This window comes from Spermophilus citellus, assembly GCF_964194105.1.
Source record: "Spermophilus citellus genome assembly, chromosome: 6".
In the NCBI taxonomy this organism is placed as follows: domain Eukaryota; kingdom Metazoa; phylum Chordata; class Mammalia; order Rodentia; family Sciuridae; genus Spermophilus; species Spermophilus citellus.
In genome coordinates this window covers 5,965,693-5,987,913 of record NC_138187.1, presented here as the reverse complement: position 1 = coordinate 5,987,913, position 22,221 = coordinate 5,965,693, and the positions used below count along the sequence as shown (strand labels likewise).

The following is a 22,221-nucleotide window of genomic DNA, read 5'->3' as shown; positions in this document are numbered from 1 at the left end:
GGAAAGTCCGCACTACAGCCCTCAGATAGAACCAAGAGCCTCTGAGCACAAAGCCTTTTTTTGGAGAAACACCTCTCAACATCCCCTCTAATTTTCTGGAACACACTCCAAGTGCTGGCTGCAGTAAGATAGAGAGGTGGTGCCCTCACTAATGTGACCCCAAGAACTAGACTGGAAAGCTTTCCTAGTCTTTACAAACTCATAATAAGGTACATTTCACCTAAACAAAGTAGGCACACTTCAGCCAAAAGATTAACAATTTTGTTTTCAAACACATTAAGTAAAAATACAAAGTCAGCACTTGTAGAGGCCCAAGTAAAGACATACTTTAAAACACAATTGTAACCGCAGATCTTAAAAGTGTAAAAACACAGGCTAAAGATCAACTTCCGACTGCAGGATTAAGCCAAGTCATTTTCAATTATGTTTAGGAGTCAGAATTAACTCCGAAGGTTAAACAAGGAGTGATACCCATCTTCTGCTCTGTCTGAGGCCCCCCTGGCATGCTTCACACTGACTGGCCTTAACCTGTGAGGGGGTTCCAGTGGAGCCACAGGCATTCTCCACCTCGCCAAGTTATTAAAAAGTTCCCCCCACCTTTTTATTAGAGCATGATAGTTTTACATATTAAGTAGGTTCGTTTTGACAAAATCCTTCATACATGGAATCTGATTTACTCCATTTCATCCGATGACCCCAGCTTTTCCCACCCCTCCTCCCTCTACTCTAAGATCTTCTTTTTATCTCTGATTGGTGCTTTCTACATATACATAAAGGTGGAATTTACTGGGGCATATGAGGCAAAATCATGAGAAATCCTGGCCCTTAAAAGTCTCTATAAAAGCTTTTTCTTCCTATTCATCCAGGACTTAGCGATGAGGTAAAACAACTTTAGTATTTCTCAATTATCCCCTGCAGTAAATAGGTGTGTGAGCCCTCATGATTCAAATGGAGGACAACACCTGAACCAGAAGAAAAGGGGAGCCATGCTAGGAAAAACACACCCTACTCCCCGCCTCCACCATAACCAGTTATAAACTTTCCCCACAGGGTTTTAATTAATTGACTGGAGTGATGGTACTGAAACTTGCCAAATACCAGAGTCTCGTGGGTTTGTGATTCAAGCAAATTCAAAATGTTTACAGATGTAGAATTACAAATTAAATATACAGAATTCTTTAACAATCTAGGTTCTGATTTTGACCCTTCCTATAGCTTTAGGCAGATCACCTCTCTGAAACCAGGATCCTCACCTAGAAAATAGCAGTAGTAATTTCTTCTCTCCCCCCACCCCCCAGGATGGAGTGAGGATCACAGTGAGATGACAGGGAGAAAGCACTCCAATATGTAAAGTACTGCACAGGCAACCAAGATTGTCATCTGGCTATAAAAGATGTGTGGGTTGGTAATCGTATCCATCACAAGAAAACTTAAAGGGATTCATGGTCTGGTGCAGAGTTGTCCCAGTTACTTGGGAGGCTGAGATAGGAGGATCATTCAAGCCCAAGAGTTCCAAACCAGCTGGACAACATAGCAAGACCCCATCTCTTAAAAAAACTTAAATGTTTTCAAAAGAGCACTCACATTATAAAATGTATTTACAACTCTTTAGGATAGGATGAAATATACCTATGTTGTGTTTTCACAAAACAATTTTAAAAACTTTTTAAGTTGTTTACTTGTACAAATTTTGCCACAATAAAGTTGACCAAAAAAAGAAGAAAGAAAAAAGTCTACCACTTGCTCCTTTATTTCTCTTACCCTATTCATCATGAATCCCTGCTGCTAAAATACACTGGTACGTTGTTTTAATTTGGACATGTTAAAGAAAAAATTTTCTAAAATATACAACCAACTACATAGTATGGGTAACAAAGTCCTCATTTCTTATTAAAGCGTGCCAAGAAAAGGAAAATTGCATCTGAGACATTGTTTAAGACTCCAATGTACAACTAAAAAATGCTACTTCATCAACATTGATACCACGAAACTCTGTCACTCCAGAGCTGCTGCTTTAGTGGCATGGCAAATACTGCTTCTCCTCCTTTCTCTTGCTACTCTCCTCTGGAGCACATTCCCTCTTTCCACATATTCTTCACAAGCTCTCCCCAGCCTTCAGTGGTGACTACTGTCGGTCACTAGTGACAATGGCATTCATCACTCAGATGCCACTTAGCCCTACTAGAGTACACTACAGGCAGTGCCCTGGCTGGTAAGCTCCACAATCAGAGTCACGCTCTTAGGCTTACTACCATCCCTGTGGTCGCACCTAAGGAGTACCAAGGGATTCACAGGCCAGTCCTCACAAAAGTCCATGTTACTCCTGTTTATAAGGCTCCAAGGCTGCCATCTCCCTCTCCTTCCAACCCTGCATCTCTTCCCAGGCACAGAGCTCCCCTCCCTCAAATTTGATCATGTGTGCAAGACACACATCTTGTTCCACCGGGCTCAATATACTCCTGGAAGCCCAAGACATCTTCTCACTAAAAAAAGGTTAAGTCCCTCAAGAATGTTTTCTTAGGCCTCTCTGTCCCAACTAACCAAACACCTTCACTCCTTTCAATGTATTTAATATAAATACTTAAGCCCTTATTTGCTTAATATGCATCCTTAAGATCTCGGTCCATCTAATATACTCATCTAATATACTGGATATATTAGACTACTAGTTACTCCTGAAGATTTCCCCTTGTTTAAGGTGCTCAGAAGTCCACAACACACCCTTTCATGATAATGTGATGGTGATTTATATGTAACCAAGGACTCAATTTAAATATGATCATTTCAGTTTTTGGATGATTTAAATTAGAGCCATTAAAAATGGTTACTTTTTGTTTCTCATCTGGAAATAAGATTGCCCTGTAACTTTCCGGGCTCAAAACTGGAAAGGAAGGGGGGAAAAGTGGTTAACTGTGGAAAGTCGTTTCTGATAACCTCTACTGTAACTAGCAGCACACTAATAGCTGATAGCTCAATAACAGAAACCGCCCCTAAAAGGCCATCTTTGGGGCTCCATCTTGGAAACGGCTTGATGTATACAGTAGGTACAAGAACTTGCCTAGTATTATCTACATTTCACATAATTGACGACTTTTTACTCAAACATGGTGCGATTAAAGAAGCAAATGAAATCTGTTCTGCAGAAAAGCATTTTACTGGGGCTGGGGATGTGGCTCAAGCGGTAGCCCGCTCGCCTGGCATGCGTGTGGCCCGGGTTCGATCCTCAGCACCACATACAAACAAAGATGTTGTGTCCGCCAAAAAATAAATAAATAAATATTTTTTAAAAAATATAAAAGCATTTTACCTATTGTTTTTCCATACTTCTCACATCAGTACGTTGATTTTATAAAATTAAAGTCAAACTCAGCTTTTTAACCAGTTAAAAAGAAAAGCATTATCAGTGACTTTTACACTTGAGAGTCATTACTCCTTCCCACTGGTGAACAAATTTTAATTCAACAAGAATCTCCTTTAGACTAATTTTTTTAAAAATCATTTTCCTCATTTCTACATTAACTTAATATTACATGACACCTTTCACAGCTGGATTCCAGGAACTGTAGTCACACTGAAGCCACAAAATTCCAGTTTTGTTTCAAAAGTAGAAAGAGATTTTTTAATACATTAGTGGCCAGTCACAGAAATAGTTTCACAAGTTGAACAGCTGTGTCTAGCACGAATCTGAAGGCAGCAATGCAATTCAATTTGGACCCATTCATCAGAAACTGATTTTCGGATGCTACCACTATAAGACTGCGCTGGAGGAGCCAGGCTGCGCTGAGATGGCAGCGTTCGCAACAGCGCCTAGTTTCCACCGCAGAGGAGAGCTTCGAAGAGGAAGCAGGACTCGCTGGTAACGTTCCCAGGAACCAGCCCAGAGCAACTCGGAGGGACTGAATGAACTGAGCACGCTTGCACACCTGATATCATTCTCCAAGAAAGTTTCTAAGGAAGCTGCTTCATGAGGGGGAAAAAAGATGACTCGGTTGGTATACTGCTGATTTCTTGAAAAATCAGAATCCTTACATTTCTTAACATTTTTTTTTTACATCGATATGGTAAATGCAACGCAAGCTCAAAGGCAGACTGAAGTCCGGAGGGATTTAAAAATTTGCCAACTTTGTTTTAAAGTTAGATATGTAAATGAAACACACCACTGACACTTTGATGACATCTTGTTAACCGAGTTTGGGGTTTTGGAAAAGGAACAACTAGGTGACCCCCCCCCCAGAAAAAGTTTTCAAAATAACTGCTCAGCGCGTTCCAAGGCGCACATTCCAAGAAACTTCCCAGTCCGCACTCGAGCAGACTGCGGAGCCCCGCGACTGCGGCCCGACCCGCACGCCAGCGGCGCCGCAGCCCGCCTGGCCCGCCCGCGGCGGGCGCTGACAGCGCGCCGGCCCCCGCTCACCTGTGCTGTCATTCGCCGAGAAGCCGGGCGAGCTGAGTTTGGCTCGTTTGGGGTTGGGCGGTCCGTCCAGCAAGTTCTCGGCCATCTTCGCCCGCTCGCGGAAGCAGCCCCGAGCGCAGGGCCGGGCGGGGGTCGCGGCGGCTGCGAGCCGCGGGGCGCGGGGCGCGGGAGCGCGGGCCGGCCGAGGAGGGCGCAGGCCGGGTGGGGGAGGCGGCGGCCAAATCTCAGCCTCAGCAACAGCGCCCCGCAGCGCTCACCGCCCGCCCCCGGCCGCCGCCGCCGCCGCCGCCGCCGCCGGCCGCGGCCCCCTCATGCCCTGCCCGCCTCCCGAGCGCGACACTCCGCGGCGGGGGCGCCCCGGCGGCCCGGCCGCCCCCCCGGGCCCGGCTGGCAGCGACGGCGCCCGGCCCGGCGGCTCAGGCGGCGCCCGGGAACATGGTGCCGCCGCCGCCGCCTCACTACCCCCCCGCGCCCCACTTAATGAACCAGCCCGCGGCCCGACGCCCGGGGGGCTCCGGGCTCCGCTGCCGGCCCGCGGCCCGCCGCCGCCGTGAGGAAAAACAATGCGCCGAGCGGAGCCGCCGCCGCGCCGCGGCCCCCCCACCCCGCGCCGCCGCCGCCGCCGCCGCCGCCGCCGCCGCGGCCGCCGCCGGGCTCCGGGAGGCCGAGCCGAGAGGCGAGCGGGGCCGCCGGGGCGGGCGCCGAGGGCCGGGCGGAACGGGCCGGCCGGGCGGAGCGGGGTGCGCGGGCGGTTGTGGGGCCCGGGACCGGCGGGGCCGAGTAGATCGCGCTCGAAGCCCCGGTCGGGTCCGCGACAAGATGGCGGCTGTTGATTCCTCAATTAAAAAAAAAAGAAAGTTTTTTTTCTTCTCTTTCCAGAGCCTGAACGGGGAGGGGGAGGGGGCGGGGCACGCCGGTGCGTCACCCCCCCCGCGGCGTCACCACGCACAGCCCCCGCCCCGCCCCCTCCACCTGCGCTGGCTGCGGCGGAAAGAGCCGAGCGCGTTCGAGCGGAAGAGCCGAAGGCGCGGCGGCCGTGCGTGGGGCGGCTGGCTGCCGCGCGGGGGCCGGGCCTGCGGGACGCCAAACGCCATGCGAGTCACCACTTTTGTTCTGACGGCTATCCCGGGGCCCGGCTTGAGACTGGAGGACGGCCAGGCGGCAGGCGAGGCCCCTAGGCGCGGAGTCGGCGCCGCCCGGGACCTAGCTGTCGCGTTCTGCCCCTGCTCCGGCTCCTCGCGTCCCTGTCCGCGATCCTCCACGGTGACATCGGGCGGGACCGCCGAGGAAGGACCCAGGCCAGGCCGTGCCACTTCTCGTTGCATGCCAGCGGAGTGGCCTCTACAGGTTACAGGCCAGCCTCGGGGCGGCCGGCCAATGTTACAGCTGGGGAAACTGAGGCAGGAAGGAGCAGAGCAACTTCTCCAAGGGCACGATGGGAAGAAGTTACAGGGCGAGATTCGAGCCCCCTCCCCAAGTAAAGCGAAGAAGACGCGGGGGTCCTGGGCGCCTGTCTCCAACTACAAGGTGATGGGGCCCAGTTCCGACACCCTCAACTGCAAGAGGAGGGCGGTGAGCTCTGCCTGCCAGGGTCAAAAGGGGCCTTTGCCTCAGGACTGAGGGCAGGAAGCCCCCGGCTCACTCAGGGCCACGAACAACCTCCTGGCCCCTCGCAGGTGCCCAAACAGGGATGGGACACCTGGAAACCGGCACACAATGAGCACTGCCCGTGGGACACGTCCACAAAACTAAGGTGTACCCATCTCATTTCTTTATCTGCCCCTCAAAACTTGCCAGCTTATCCCTGAAGTTCTCATCTTGAAGGTGTCACCAGCATTAGTTTCCTGAGCCAGAAACCTGTGAGTCAAGTGGGCTCCTCCCTCTCTTCCGCCCAGGAAGCAGCCAGTCTACCCAGGTCCTTTACCTGGAGAAACAGCTCCTTCTTCCCTGCCCCTCTGCCCTGACGTTGTCCCTCAAGGTCTGGAGACTGTGGTGGCAACTCGTCACTTAAGTGTGCAGTGAGCTTCGGTTTCTCCTCATGTAGCACCAGAGTTAACTTCCTGGAAAAAAAAAAAAGAATTTGAAATATTTAAAACAAATAGCTCCTATACATAGAAAAACAGATCACTAAGAACATACATGAAGTCTGTCAAAAACTGTATACCTACATGGTCATACACATGTCTACACACGTGTCTCCAGCATCAAGATGGAGTGATCTGGGGCTGGAGTTGTGGCTTAGTGGTAAAGCGCTTGCCTCGCACACATGAGCCACTGGGTTCGATCCTCAGCACCACATAAAAATAAAGATATTGTGTTCATCTATAACTAAAAAATAAAAAAAGATGGTGTGATCTACTTTTTATGTTCATGCCCTTCAACACCTGCACTCCTGGATCTGTCCTTACCAGTTTCCATTGCTCATGTTACCATCAGCATCCCAGCACACTCAGTCACTAAGTAGTTCTAATCATTCAGGCCATTTTACACTTTTATAAATGCTGTATCCTGTGCTGATAAGCACGTGTGCTTGACCAAGTCTAACCCCCTCCAAGACCCAGTTTCAATGTCATCTTCTCTGGGAAGCCCCAACATCACTTCTGGACAAACTCTGAGCACATAACATACCCCCTGCCCCGTTCATTCATATTTTTTTATTCATCAAATAAATATCTCTTTAGAATTTCCTGAGGGCATTGCCACTGTGCTAAACATAAAGAAATCCCTATACAGTGTATTTGAAAAGTTAAAGTAGCAAACCCTGGAAGTCACAAACAATATTCAGAGAATCAGTTTTTGCAGGGAGCATATGGAGTCAGAGTGACATGGGGTTAGCAACACCCTGCATCTGAATGTGCCCAGTGTCCATCTTACAATAGGTAGGGCAAGGGCTGTAGGTTTGTAAATTTGATGAAATAAGTGATGAACAGTGTCAGGTCCCCTGTGTCCTGGAAGCTTCCAGGCCTCTGAGAAGGGTGGGCCCCAGCCAACCTACTGCCCTATAAAGGAAACAAGGTGTCTAGAGGCCTTGGGGTGGGGCAATGGAGACACCACACAACCCAGAGAAGCGCTTGATAAGTCACTCACACTGCAGGGCACACAAGTTCTGATTCCCTACTGTTGAACTGAAAGGGTACCGAGTCACACAACATTTTACAGAGGAGGAAACTGGGGGACCCAGTGAAAGGATTCTCACAGAGTTCATGCAAAGTCCAAAGACCATGCTACACTCCAGAATCACACACAAGAGATTTCTTATAGGTAACAGGAGGCAAACCAAACCAACAAAGCTGTCCCTCCAGGGGAAGCAGCAGCCTGTCGTCAGTCAGAGCAGCTTTATAGCCACAAGAGGAATCTCATAAGCTGCTTAGGAGTTTAAGCTGGGGTGGGGTCGATAGCAGGCACGTGTTCTTAGCTTTTGCCTCAGAATAGAAACTTTGGAACCTCTAGTTATAATGGCTCCTGGGCTGGGGTTGTGGCTCAGAGGTAAAGCACTTGCCTACCATGCGTGAGGCACTGGGTTTGATCCTCTGCACCACATAAAAATAAAGATATTGTGTCCACCTATATCTAAAAAATAAAAAATGGCTCCCAACCTAAAATGGTGAATCTGATGCCAATATTCCTTTTTGTTTTTATAGATGGGGTGGGGGGACAAACAATGGTCTTCTGTAGCTTCTTCCTGCTGGTTAGAGGTGAAGAATCTCATTACTGTAAAGGGGGTCAGGGAGGGTTTTAGGTGGGAGCAGAGTCTCTGGAGTTGGAGGAGTTGGGCATCAGGGGCTGATAGTCTTTGTAGTAGACTCCTCTGACGGAGAAATCTTTAGGAATGGGCGAGGAGTTTCACTGGTTTTGGAGATGCGCAAAGACAGAAGTCCTGTGGGGGTTGCCATATAGTGAAATGTGAACAGTTTGAGTTGGGAGTTGTGAATCCAGTGTGGAATACCCTCGAGTTTGGCCGTGGAGGGGGTAGTTAAGATTACCCAAAACAGTTTCTTCCATTTTGAGGTTAGTGAAGAAGAAGGGGTGTGGGGGGGGGAGAGGAGAGGGAAGATAGATCCCTAGAAAGGGCTTGGCCAAATAGATGGGGACTATCTCTAATCCTTGGGGTAGACAGTCCAAGTTAACTGGGTAGAGGTGTGAGTTTCTGGGTCTGTCCAGGTGAAGGTGAAAACATCCTGGGGTTGGGGGTTTAAGGGAAGGTGTCCTTTAAGTCCAAAACCGAAAAGTGAATGGCATGTGAGGGAATGGAAGAGAGGAGGGTACACGGGTTAGGAACTACTAGGTGAATGGGGATTAAGGCTGTATTGATGAGGTAAAGATCCTGCACAAGTTTGTAGGATCCATTTGGTTTCTTTACTGCTAGGTTGGATGTGTTAAAAGGGGAGTTCAACCATTTGGTGTAGGAGACCTTTTCGGAGAAGATCAGAGATTAAAGGTTTGAGACCCCTGAGGCTCTGGAGAAAAGTGGGTATTGGGGTCATGCTAGGAAATAGGTGGGGTCGGGCTGGGGATGTGGCTCAAGCGGTAGCGCGCTCGCCTGGCATGCGTGCGGCCCAGGTTCGATCCTCAGCACCACATACGAATAAAGATGTTGTGTCCGCCGAAATCTAAAGAATAAATACTAAAAAAAATTAAAAAAAAAAAAAGAAATAGGTGGGGTCCTTGAAATGTATTATCAAGGGAGGGTGGTGGGCAGCTATGGAGGGGTTTTGGAGTTTCCAGATCAACCTCTGATGCAAGTTATGGGTAAGGGGAGTCCGCGGAATTTGTCTGGAGTACTAGCAGGAGAGGAACCAAAGGCTAGCTGGGGTTGAGGCAAGACTCAGGAGTGAAAGTAATGGAAGCTCCAACTTTGGCTAGGAGATCCCTGTTTAAGAGAGGAACTGGGCAGTGGGGGAATCACCAAGGAAGGAATGGGAAAGGGTAATGCCCTGGAGTATGCAGTGAAGCAAAGGGGTTTTAGGGGCTGGTCTGTGTTCCTTCTACTCCAACAATAGAGGGACAGAAAGAGAGGTAGGTCCCCAAAACTCCTTTAGGACTGAGTATGTGGCTCCACTGTCCAAGAGGAAAGAGATGGGTCTACTTGCTATCACAATGGTTACCCTGGCCCCCGAGGGGTAAGGGGATCCCGGGACTCCTCAATCATCTGTTGCCAGCCTAGAAGATCCACTTGAAAGATATCAGAGCCGGATAGCTTAGTGCCTCTTGGTGTGTGAGGACAGTTGACAGCCCACTGTCTTTCCTGATGGCATTTTGGACATGCACCAAGAGGCTTTCGAGGATTTGGGCACACTCTGGCCTGATGACCCATTTGACCACATTTGAAACAAGGGCAGGGGGTCCCCCTGGCTGCTTCCTAGGGAGCAGGGACACCGAGTACCAATGGTTAGGCAGGTTGAAAGGCCTTGGCTAGCATCTGGTATTTTTGTTTACGGTCCTTCTTATCTCTCTCATTTGCACCTTAAAAGCCACTGCCAGAACCTCTTCTTGAGAAGTTAGGGGTCCCCTCTCTAGGCATTTGAGTTCAGCTTTAATCTTGGGGAAGCTCTAGGAGAAGAAGTAGGTCATTAGTAATTGTTTCCCATCTGAGGTTTCAGGGTCTAGATTGGTATACTGTAAAAGGGCTTTTGTAAGATGGTCCAAGAACATTGAGGGGTTTTCTTTCTTTCTTTTTTTTTTTCAAGTGGACACAACATCTTTATTTTATTTTTATGTGGTGCTGAGGATCGAACCCAGCGCCCCGCGCATGCCAGGCGAGCACACTACCTCTTGAACCACATCCCTAGCCCCAAGGGATTTGCATTTTTGTCCTGAATAATTCCTTAGAGTTTCTCATAGTTAATGGCCTTACGGGCCGATTTTCTTAGTCCTGCCACGAGGCAGGTAATAAATTGGCTCCTACTAGTGATCCCTCCAGCTGAATTTTAATCCCAGTTGGGGTCACCATCAGAACTGCCTCAGTGCCAATTGGGAGAGTGGGAGAGGTTTGGTGGACCTCATTGATTTAGTTTCTGGCCTGCTCCCAAACTTGCCTGCATTCCTCAGGTAGGAGGGTGTTAGATAGGATCATATGTTCATATGATTGGGTTAGATATTGGAATTTCTTAAGGTACCCTTAAGAATTGGAGGTGAAGGACCCTAACCTTCTTTTGATTTGGGAGAAGTCACTAAGGGAGAAAGGGAACTGTACCCGAACAATTCCCTCTAACCCTGCTACTTCACCAAGGGGAAGCAGAGGTATGGGCTGGGTAGAGGGGTCCGTGCAAGAGCAAGAGTAACAGGTGGCCTGAAAGTAGGTGAGGGTGGTCCCGGAGGAGGAGTCGGAGCAGAAGGTGGAGAACAGTGGGGAGTGGGGTCCATCAGTAGGGTCGAAGTCTGGGGTTTCAGGAGGGTCCTGAGGTCGAGAAGAGAGAGAGTTTCAAGAGCCAGAGAACCTGGGCCGGAGAGCAGAAAGAGCAGAGGGACCGTTTGGAAAAGAGAAGGGCTGAAGGTAGGGGACATCTTTCCATTTCCCTGAGCACTCTCAAAAGTTAAAAAGGTCCCTTAAAATATTGCAACCTAGAGTGCCGTTAAGCAGCCATTTAGAATCATTGTCTAAGGTATAGAGAGGCCAAATTTGGTTGCAGAGACGAATTAGTTTCCGTGCCTTTAAGTCAGGTGTAAGGCGGAGTGAGTCTAAATTTGCTAAAAGGCAACCCAAGGGGGTGTCCAAGGGGATGGCAGAGGTGGCTGCACCATGGAAAGAGAGGGAGCTGACAGGGAGAGCAGAGGTGTCCCTCTGTCTTCTCACACTAAAGGAGGAAGAGCTAACCACTCTGGGCGTCCCCACTGCCTCAGGAGGGCAGCTGGGGCTAAGGTCTGTAGGGTTCTCAGTGCCTGGCACCAGGGCTTTGAGCCGAAGGAATATCAAGACCCAGAAAGAGATCTTTGGCCAGGGTTGAGACCTTCTGAGCTTGTGGAATCGGCCTATGGTAGGGACTAACCGTAGTTCTGAAAGCCAAGGTTGGGAGTGCCCCTAACTAAACAGGAATCCTGGGAGTGCTGGATGTTCTACTGTCACTTCCCAGGACCCACAGGTCTTTTTTGTTGACCGGTGGCAGGGAAATTACCCAAATCAGTGGGTGAAATGGAAGGTGAGTTTGTGGTAAGGGCAGCCTAAGACCAAGTGTAGGATCCCAAAGCAGCTCAGATCCCCAAAGGGAGGGCAAGGCCAATGGGAGAGCCTATCCGAGTCACGGCACCAATGAAAAGACACTCAAAGTTCATGCAAAGTCCAAAGACCAGGCCACACACAGGAATCCCACACAAGAGATCAACTGTCTGTAACAGGAGGCAAATCAGTAGGGCTGTCCCTCCAGGGGAGCAGCAGCCTGTCAGCACTCACAGAGCAGCTTTATATAGTCACAAGAAGAATCTCATAAGCTGCTTAGCAGTGTAAACTGGGGTGGGGTTGATCCTAACCTGCTTAGGAGTTTAAGCTGGGGTGGGGTTGATAGCAGGCACAGGTTCTTTCCGGGAATTAAACAGCTTTGCCTCAGAATCAAAACTTCGATAAAATGGAACCAGACCTAAGATGGTGAATCCGACGCCAATACCCAGTCCCCACCACTTGAAGTGGACATGTCGGGGCAAATCTTGGGTCACGGGTCTTCAGGTTCCAACACCCCTACTCTTCAGCTTCTCCAAGTCTAACCCTGAAATGCAGCCTGCTCTCCGGCACCCCGGGTCATTGCTCTCCCTCTGTCTTCCCCATCAGTTCCTCTGGTCCTTCCTGTTATCTATTTTTTCTTTCTTGCTGTTTTTTCTCTCTTTAGTCTGAGTTTCATCAAAGAACCCTGAACTCTGACAAGGATAGGGAACTAGCAAGGGCAGGGGGTGGGGTCCTGCCTACACCCATTCATTGGGCCTCACAGCCCCCTGCTGAAGCCACTGCCCCGCCTTCACATGGACAGCACTTCCCACAGGGCTGCAGGACCAGCTCATCCTCATCACAGACAAGGAGACGAAGTCCGGAGAAGAACAAGCCACAGCCACTGAGGGGTTTCAGTGGGGTGCACACTAAGGCTGCCCCCTCTTCCTCTCCTGTCTATAAGAGGAGGCAAACCAACACCCTCCCCCGTGTCAGAAACCACACTAAATGACCAAACCATCCCTATTTACAGAAGGCTCAGGAGCTTAGAGAAGCAGGTGGGAAGGAGTATGCAGAAGAGTGAAAAGTGGAAATAAATCAGAAAACACTTCTTGAGAAAAAAGGGTCACAGGTTTTCCACTTGAATCCATCAGTTGATAATGGGTGAACCTAATGTCTATCCACACGGCAGAATAATATTCAGCCATGAAAAGGACCACACACTGACACCCGCTACAACATGAGAGAACTCCAAAATCATTATACTCAGGAAGAAGCCAGACACAAAAAAGCCACTTATTGTATGATTTCATTTATATGAAATGTCCAAAATGGGCAAGTCCATAGAGATAGTAAGCACATTAGAGATTACAGGGTCGAGGCAGGGTGATGGCAGACAGTGGCTACAGGAGATGGGGGTATCTCTTGGTGATGAAGATGGTGATGGCAATGAAAATGTCCTGAGACTGTGTCAGTGGTTGTACAACTCTGAATACACTAGAAACCACTGACGTCTACACTTTAAACCAGTGAGTAGCATGAGATGCAATTTATAACTCAATAAAGCTGCTTTTTAAAAAGTCAGATTGGAAGGCTGCAGTTGTGGCTCAGTGGCAGAGCGCTCGCCTAGCATGTGTGAGACACCGGGTTCAATCCTCAACACCACATCAAAACAAATAAAATAAAGGTATTGTATATGTACAACTAAATTATTTTTTAAATAAAAAGGAAGTGAGAGACAAGGCAGGGCAGAGAGGGGCTAATGAGTCAGCCCCTCAATCCTAGATGAGGGATGGGACGGGGTGGAGCTGATGTACTTGATAACTCTAGGCTTTTCTAACTCTAGGCTAGGGAATGAGGAAGAAAACGGGGCTAGATTCACAGGCTGAACGCAAGGACAGGAAATCAAGGAAGGGAGGCCTTTCTTCTAAGCCCCAGCCCCCTGTCCAACTGCTGCCTGCCTCAGACCCCTGCCCATACTTCCTGCTCAGCAGACTCTACACACATGCCACAAGCTCCCCATCCCAGCTCTTTCATGTGCTTTGCTTCCCAGGGAACGGCCCTGGTTTCCATCAGCTGCCTGAGTCAAGCACCTGGACACAGGACCAGCTCCAACATTTGGGGAGTCCAGTGCAAATGAAAGCATGGAGTCTCTTGTTCAGAAAGTGTTAGGAATTTCAAGACAGCAACCCAGAGCATTCAGCCTTGTGAAAGCTCCTTCTGAGTTCAGGACGCTGTGCCACCACACAGGTCTCACACCCAGAAGCCAGGCATTGCTATCCCTTGCTGCTACTTTCTGCATATCAGCAAACCTTACCCATTCTCCCTCCTCAGGAAGGTAGCTCTATAAAGTCTGGACCCAAAGCCACCAGGAGGGTGAAATTAGGGGCTGGGGTTGTAGTTCAGTGGTAGAGCACTTGCCTAGCATGTGTGAGGCACTGAGTTTGATCCTCAGCACCACATAAAAATAAATAAAATACAGACATTGTGTCCATCTACAAATAAAAAAAAATATTAAAAAGAAAGGATTAAATTAGGTTTGAGGTGGACATCCATCCAGAAACTTGGTTTGGATTTTGCCATGTGACGTGGTGCAGGCCTGTAATCCTATCTACTTAGGAGACTGAGGCAGCAAGGACCACTAAATTAAAAGACAGCCTTGACAATTTAGTGAGACCCTTTCTCAAAATTAAAACAAAAAAAAAAAAGGGAGGCTGCTGTATTGGAGAAAAACAAACAAAATGAAAACAAAGACATGGACTTCATGCAATTTTTTTTTTTTAAAGGAAAAAGAAGGTTTATTGCTTTGCTAGCAAAGGAGAAGCACAGGGAACTCCTGTCTCAGAGGCTGCTGTGATTCTGCCCATCAGCAGGAACAGGAGCTAAGAGGTGACTCAAAGGCTACATTCCACTTGTTCTCTGTCTGGAGGTGTGATTCACTTGTTAATTTGGGAGATAGTCATTTCTGAGGTCTTCTGGTGCCATCCCCAAAGTCTGGGTTACTTCGTTCCTACAATGGGTATGTATACTCCAGGAAAGAAAGATCTGCCTAGGATGGGGAAGAAAGGTGATCCTGTTTCCCCTGAGATTAGGGAGGTGAGAGATTAGGGAGGAACAGGAAGAGAGGAAGAGAAAGAAACATGTCCTTTTAAAGATCCGTTGCAGTGGAAGAGCAGCAAGGCCTATATTCAAAGCATAAAGTGGACACTGTTACACTTCCCCACTGTCAATTTCTACATTCCATTTCCATGAAGAAATGGGCGATGACATCTCCAAACTGCTTCCTGCTGAAAGGGGTTGAAGTTGAGGAAGTAACCCAAAGTCCTTGTTCTCTATCAGGTGGGACATGAACAGGAGCAATCAGCATCAGAGCAGTTCAGAGGTCCACAGTGACAGATGGCAGGTGACTGGACAAGGCATACATAGGGCAGGGATCATGAGACATAGCTCCTCTGGTTTGACCTGAGGCACACTCCTGACTTACCAGCAGTCAGCTTTCAAAGAGTTTGCCTTACATCCTCAGCATGGAAGTGGGGTGCCTTGGAGAGCCAGAAAGCCGGAGTGGGGGCTGATCTCAGGTCCCATCTGGGGTGCCAAATTTGTTGCCAAAAGCTTGGTCCTTTTTCTCAGTGCCAATCTAATAATGAGGACACAGTTTTGAGAAAAAGGAAAAAGAAGGTTTTTGCTGTGCTAGCAAGGGAGAAACACAGGGGACTCCTGTCCCAAAGGCTGTGATTCTGCAATTTGGTCTTTATTGTCTCTTTCTATGCTTACAGTAAAAACATCAAATTTGAACTTTGCCATCAAGTGATGCAAACAGTGGGGAGAAAAATAAACACAGTGCCCACCAAAATGATGCAAGAAGAAAAGTCAGGGTAACACAAAATAATAATGCCCTCCCCGCAGGTGGGAGTATTTAGAGAGCCAGGGCTGGATCTGAGCAGGTGGGATGGGGGTAGGATAAGGAGGGCAAAATTTCAGCAAAAAGAGGGCAGGATGTGTTCTGGGGAGGGAGGTGGAGCTTACATATTTGGGACGTTAAGGTAGAATTGGGTTCAAATCCCAAATTCTCGCTTTGTCGTTTTTTAAAAATTATTTTTAATATTTAGTTGTAGTTGGACACAATACCTTTATTTATTTTTATGTGGTGCTGGGGGCACCCAGGGCCTTGCACATCCCAGGCAAGCGCTCTACTGCTGAGCCACAACCCCAGCCCATTTGCTTTGTTTTTTTGAGCTATGGCAAAGACTAACCCTTTCTGATCTGCAGAAGGGATTGAGGTTCAGGTGAGGGGACATGAAGGTGTGTGAAGTACCTGGCACACAAAGGCTCTCTCAGGCCTACTTGGGGTTGCAGTGGGGAGGCAGAAGCCTCAGTGAGGAGATGCACACCTTTCCTCTCCTCCCTCTGCAGCTCAGCCTCCCTGCCTCTCTTGAGAGGACGTGCTGTCACTGCCCATCATCTTCCCTCCTGAATCTTTCATCTCATATTTGGCCTTGACCCCTTCTCCTAGATCCACACCGTGGCAGAGCTGCCTCACACTTTAACCTGACCCTACTCACCTCTTCCACCCAGTCCAGCCTCCTGAACCAGACCCCAACACCGGTGGCTCACCGGCACTGCTTTTCTTCTATTTTTATTCATGAAAAATTTCAAGGAAGTTACCAAAAATAATACACAGGTGCTGCAGTCTGGCTGGGCACAAAATAAGTGAGCAGCCATGAGGCACTTGTAGGTTCAAACAGGAACTCCTTTATTGCCCCAACTCCCGAGAACACCACCCACGCGGCCCTTCCAGGAACACCACACACCAACTGGAACTCTGTCCATTGGAACTTCATCAACCAACGGGAACTCTCCAGGAATCCCCAGGAGAGCTCAACCAGAACTCAAGGGGAACTCCTCGAGAACTCAAAAGTAGCGGAGGCAGCAGGAGCCTCCCTATTGCCGGACAGCAGGGGTCTATATACAACTGAATACACAGCCTGTTTCAATCCAGCATCATCCAGTCACAGCAATTATACACAGCTTAACTTAATTATCATCATCTTAATGGCTCACTGGCGTCACCTCTCAACCATTCCTTCTGGCAAAATGCCAGGGGCCATTCCAACTCGGCTATGGCTCTCGATACACAGGTGCTCATAAATACATTACTGGGTTAAATAATGTTAACATTTTGCCACCTCAGCTTTGGATTTTTTTTTTAAAGAAATAACATGTCAGATGTAGCACATCTATAATCCCTGCTACTCAGGAGCATGAGGCAAGAGGACCTCAAGTTTGAGGCTAATTTGGGCAATTAGCAAAATAAAAAGGGCCAGGGATATGGCTCAATGGTAGAGTTCCCTGGTTTCAATCCCAGTAAGGCAAAAGGAAAAAAGAAAAAACACGCCAGGGGGCTGGGGTTGTGGCTCAGTGGTGGAGTGCTCGCCTAGCACACGTGAGGCACTGGGTTCAAACATCAGCACCACATAAAAATGATATAAAGATATTATGTCCGCCTACAACTAAAAAATAAATAAATATAAAAAAACAAAAACCACGCCAGTGGCTAAAGCCATTCCCCATTTCCCCCCTCATCTCTGCAGGCTGGCACTTTCCTGGAGGTGGGTCATTATCACGCATGACATGAATTTCTGTTAAGTGAAAGCACACGCCATTGCCAATACTTGAATGTTTCTGATCCTCCAAGATGACAAGTCCACACGGTTCATCTGATATGACCTAGGTGTCCAACCATTAGTAAAATTTGTTTTGAATATTTAGACATTTTATATTAATGGCATATTGCATGATTCTTTCTGGAAATTGCTTCTTTGCACTCAATATTATGTTTATTTAATTGTGGTAAAATATGCATAACATAAAATTGACCATGTTTAAGTGTATAGTTCAGTGGCATTAAAACAATGCCATGAAATTCTCACCTCCATCTAGCTCCAGAATTTGTGTGTGTGTGTTGCTGGGGATTTAACCCAGGGCAAGCACTCTGCCTCTGAACTACACCCCAGCCCCTTCCAGAACAGTTCATCTTCCTGACGGGAAACCCTGCACTCACTAAACGATAATTGCACATCCCTCTCCCCTGAAACCCTGGACACCTCCACTCTTCTCCAGGTTTCTCCTGCGGTATTGTGTGTCAGAATTGCCTCTTTTTAAGGCTCACTGTATGCATATACCATACCTTGTTTATCCACTTATCTGCCAGTGGACACTGGGTTGCTTCCACCCTTTTGCTGTTGTGAATACTGCTGTGACAGGTGCACTGATCTGTCTTTGAGGTCTCACTTTCCATTCTTTGCCGTATATGCCCAGAACTGGAATGATTTCTGCCTCAGGTGGGATTTCCATTTTTAGTTGTCCGGGGAACCACCATGCTCTTGTCCACAGTGGCTGCACCGTTTCACATTCCTGCCAGCGGTGCACAGGGCTCCAGTTTCTCCTCACCAGAATGGATTTTCTGTCTTTCTTTTTGATACCAGGCATATTAATGGATACGACATGGTATCTTCTAGTTCATTCTTTTAACTGCTAGGTTGAACTCTATCCCAAGAACAATCACATTCTATTTGCTTACAGTCCTCCTAAAGGACAGTTAGTTTGTTTTCACTTTTTCTTATGACAAGAAGGGTTGCAATGAATATTTCCGTTTAGGTCTCCGTGTGCACCTGAGAGTGGCACCACTTGAACACTAAAAGTGTTCTAGAAGCTAACTTGCAAAGCTCTTCATATAGGAATCGCTCACATAAGCTATTCCAGCATAGAGCAGCTGAGCTGCCACCACCTCCCGGACCCGAGGGGCATGGAGTGCAAGGCTGCCCAGTTCCGCAAGGTGAGCAATTGTGTAGAGATGGCCACCTGAACAGGAGGAATCTTTAGCTAAGGGATTCAGCTGGCTTTGGGTGAGCAGATACCCTGATCTCCCTCTCCTGTGTTCTGTCAGGTTGGCTGCTGGAGAACCCAAGGCCAAGGGCATGACAACACCTGGCAGTCAGCCTCCCGAGGCAAGGATGGGGGTGAGGTGGGGTGGTGGAAAGCATCCGTTAAGGGGGCACATGGAAGATGTCTGGTCCAGAGGATGTACCCCTACACAACATTAAGAGGAATCTCCAATTTGCTTTCCAAAATGAAGTGATCACTTTGTGTTTCCACCAGCAATGTATGCTGTTCACGTTTCTATATCTTTGCCAACAATGGCTATTATTTACTGGACTTGATTTACTTGATTTTCATTCATTTAATTTTTTTTCAAGTCTTTGGGGGACAAAATGATGATTTTTGTTTTGTTTTTGTTTGTGCTGGGAATTAAACCCAGGGCCTTGCACTTGCTAAGCAAGCACTCTACCACTGGGCTGTACCCCCCAACCACAGTGTCTCTATATTTTAATATTGAGTATTTGGGGGGAGTTTTATATACTACAAAATGCCTTATCCTTTACTCTTTCGCTATTGGGGTCATCTTTCTCTTATTCATTAGTGAGTTTCTCTTTAAATTTTGGATGTTGATCCTCCCTATGTAGCTATTTCCTCCTGTCTGTCTCATTTTTTTCATTTGCGGTATGTTTCTTCACACAGCAGTTTTCAGTTTTAAGGTCTTGAAATGTATTATTTTTGCCTTTCATGGTGTGTGTTTGTAGCTGAAGATACAACCTTCCTACCCTGATGTCATAAAGATGGACTCCTAGTTTTCCTTCTGGAGCTCTTCACACATTGGAAAGCGATCTGGAAATGTGCAAGGAATATTCAATGCATTCTGGGACTGTGTGTGTGCATAGCATGGGCAGTTGAGGTAGGTATCGGCTTTTTCCTGACACAGAATCCGGTTCCTGTCCTGAATACTCCATCCTTTTTTCTTTGGTGGGTAATGTCTGCTCTTCTGTGCAATCATCCTGCAGCAATATTACAACGTTTCCCACCCGAGTACCTCCTGATGTCTGGGGAGGAGAGTTCCCCCCACACCTCTTCCTCTTCAAAATTGTGCTGGTGGTTCTTGGCCTCCTTACTCTTCCATATGAATTTTAGGGTCAGTTTGTCAAAGACTGTGACAAAAAAGGTGGGATTTTCATTTAAGTTGTATTGAACTTGTAGATGAACTTGAGGGAAGTTGCCATTTAGAAAATAGTGCATCTTCCTATCAACTAAGCAGCAAACAGAGGACAGAGGTTGTCACGGGCAAAATCCAAACTGTGGGAAACTGCAAAAAGCATACCTGGTGTCTTTAACAAATAAAGTTCAAAGGGGAAAAAAAAAACAGGGAGAACCTATAGATTAAGAGAGGTAAGCAACAACAACCAACTGCATTTGGGTTTTGTGTAGATTCTGATTCAAATCTATTCAAACAATGAGACAATGGAAATGGAAACTAACTGGTAGGGGATGATACTAAGGAGTCCTATTGGGCTGGGGCTGGGGCTCAGGGGCAGAGCACTTGCCTGGCATGTGTGAGGCTCTGGGTTCCATCCTTAGCACCACATAAAAATTAACAAAAATAAATAAATTTATTTTAAAAAAAGAAGTTACTGTTAATTTTTTGAAGTTTCATAGGGATATTTAGTGTTCTTAGTCCTTATCTTTTAGAGAAATAAGCTGAAATATTTATAATCTGTAAATATGATAGTATATAAATATATAAACATAAATCCATAGCATAAACATGTATATGCTGGGGATCAAACCCAGGGCCTCACACATGCTGGGAAAGCACTCTGCCCCTGAACCACATCCCCAGCTCCGAGTGAGTGATTTCTCTAGATGAGCTTTCAAATTTATCACATCTTCTATCAGCTCTTGCCTTTGTTATGGCCCCTCAGTGAATTTTACCCAGCCCTGGAATAAGATGTGTTCTCCATCTCTATTTATCTGCTGAAATTCTGTATTGGTTCATACTTTGAGACCATATTTACTTTAATTCATTGGATATAGTTTCCTGTAAGAATATATTTGTAAGAGTTTTTTTTTTTTTTTTTTTTTTTGAGAGAGGGAGAGAGAGAATTTTAATATTTATTTTTTAGTTATTGGCGGACACAACATCTTTGTTTGTATGTGGTGCTGAGGATCGAACCCGGGCCGCACGCATGCCAGGCGAGCGCGCTACCGCTTGAGCCACATCCCCAGCCCATTGTAAGAGTTTCTTTAAAGATCAGTCTGTTAAGACCACCTTCTAGGGCATCTTCTGTTTCTGTTGATTGCTTTTGTTTTTCTTGACTTCAGACCATGCTTCCCTGATTATTTATATATCTAGCAATTTTTTAGTTATAGTAGGTATCCTGGTCAATTCAACAGAGCAACAATGGCTTCTGTCGTTGTTCTCTAAAAAATGTTGATTCTCACTCTAACAGATAATTGCTACCAGCTGATCAACTTGAACCTCAGTAGACTTTTCTTCAGTTTTCAGGGTGGATTTTCAGAAACCAAAGTTTTCCTCTAGCTCCTGGGTCTTCGCGGGACTTAGTCTTTAAACCCTGCCTGTGTTGTGAAACTTGGTGGTTTGGTGGGGCCTTCATTAGAATGAATGGAGAACACATCTTATTCCAGGGCTGGGATTGGCCAGCTATAAACTGTCGGCCAAATCTGCCCATTGGCTGGTTTTTGTTTTGTTTTGTTTTAATTAAGTTTTATTGGGACACAGACATTCCCATTTATTATGGTGTCTGTGGCTGTTGTCACACTACAAAAGCAGAGCTGAGTTGTGGCTGAGACCAGATCACCCACAAAATTTAAAATGTTTAATATTTGCCTCCTTTAAAAAAAAGAAAAGTTGGCCTTCACCGCTGCTGGGTCCTGGTCCTTTCTTCTCAGACGTGTCTCAGGTGGATGCCAGGAGCGTTGAGGAGATGTGAACGTGGCCTCTCCCCGCCAGCAGACCGGACTCCAGCGTAGCCAGCATGTTCTTCCCCAGTCCTGCTTGATCCTCTTGTCTAGAAGAGCCTTGAAACGTGAAAGCCTGGGGTGGTTCCATCCTGCATGGGAACAGCCTGGGGAAAAGAAAAGGAGTGGGCCTGTGGCGGCAAGGTCACTTTAAACTTTCTTGAGAAAGTGCTTTGGAGCAGGCTAGGAGGAGGGAGGGAGGAAGGGCCAGAGGACTCCCATGGGGGGGGGGGGGTCCTGGGCAGAGGGAACAGGTCGGGACTAAGGCAGCAGCAATGTCATGTTCCAGGAACAAGGTGACAAGTGGCTGGAAAGGTCAGAGGGAGCAAGTAGGTCAGAGACATAATGGTGGACCTACAAGGCCTCGTAGGACACTGTAAGGACCTTGGCTTCTACTCTGAAATGGAAGCCTTTGAAGATCCCATGCAGAGAGTGATGTCATTTGGGCTGAGCTGCCCAGATGGCCTCAAACTCCTGGGCTCAAGTGACCCCCTGGCCTCGGCTTCCCAAGCAGCTGGGACTACAGGCACATGCCCTGGCGCCCAGCTTGACTGATGTTTTTTAAGGATCTCTTTAGTTGTCAGTCATGTATTTGATGGGGGGCTTGCATCTAGAATGCATAAGAACTATCATGACTCCATATTGAAAGACAAACAACCCAATTAAAAAATGGGTAAAGACTCTGAATAACAGTTCTCCTGAGATCATAGCTGAGTGGCCGACAAGTGCGTGAAAAGGCGCTCAGCAGCACTGGCACCAGGGAGACGCAGCCGAACCTCACGGCCGACCATTCCACAGCTGCCTG

At 47.5% G+C, this 22,221-nt stretch overlaps 1 protein-coding gene across 1 annotated transcript in view; it reads right to left on the bottom strand.

Moving 5' to 3' along the window:
- The window catches only part of CREBBP (CREB binding lysine acetyltransferase), a 132,597-nt gene extending 127,657 nt beyond the window's left edge, over positions 1-4,940 (bottom strand). The window contains 1 exon segment of the mRNA XM_081296794.1: positions 4,415-4,940. Coding sequence (XP_081152920.1) covers positions 4,415-4,499 — 85 coding nt within the window. The 5' untranslated portion in view covers positions 4,500-4,940.
- Positions 4,941-22,221: the final 17,281 nt, after the last annotated feature.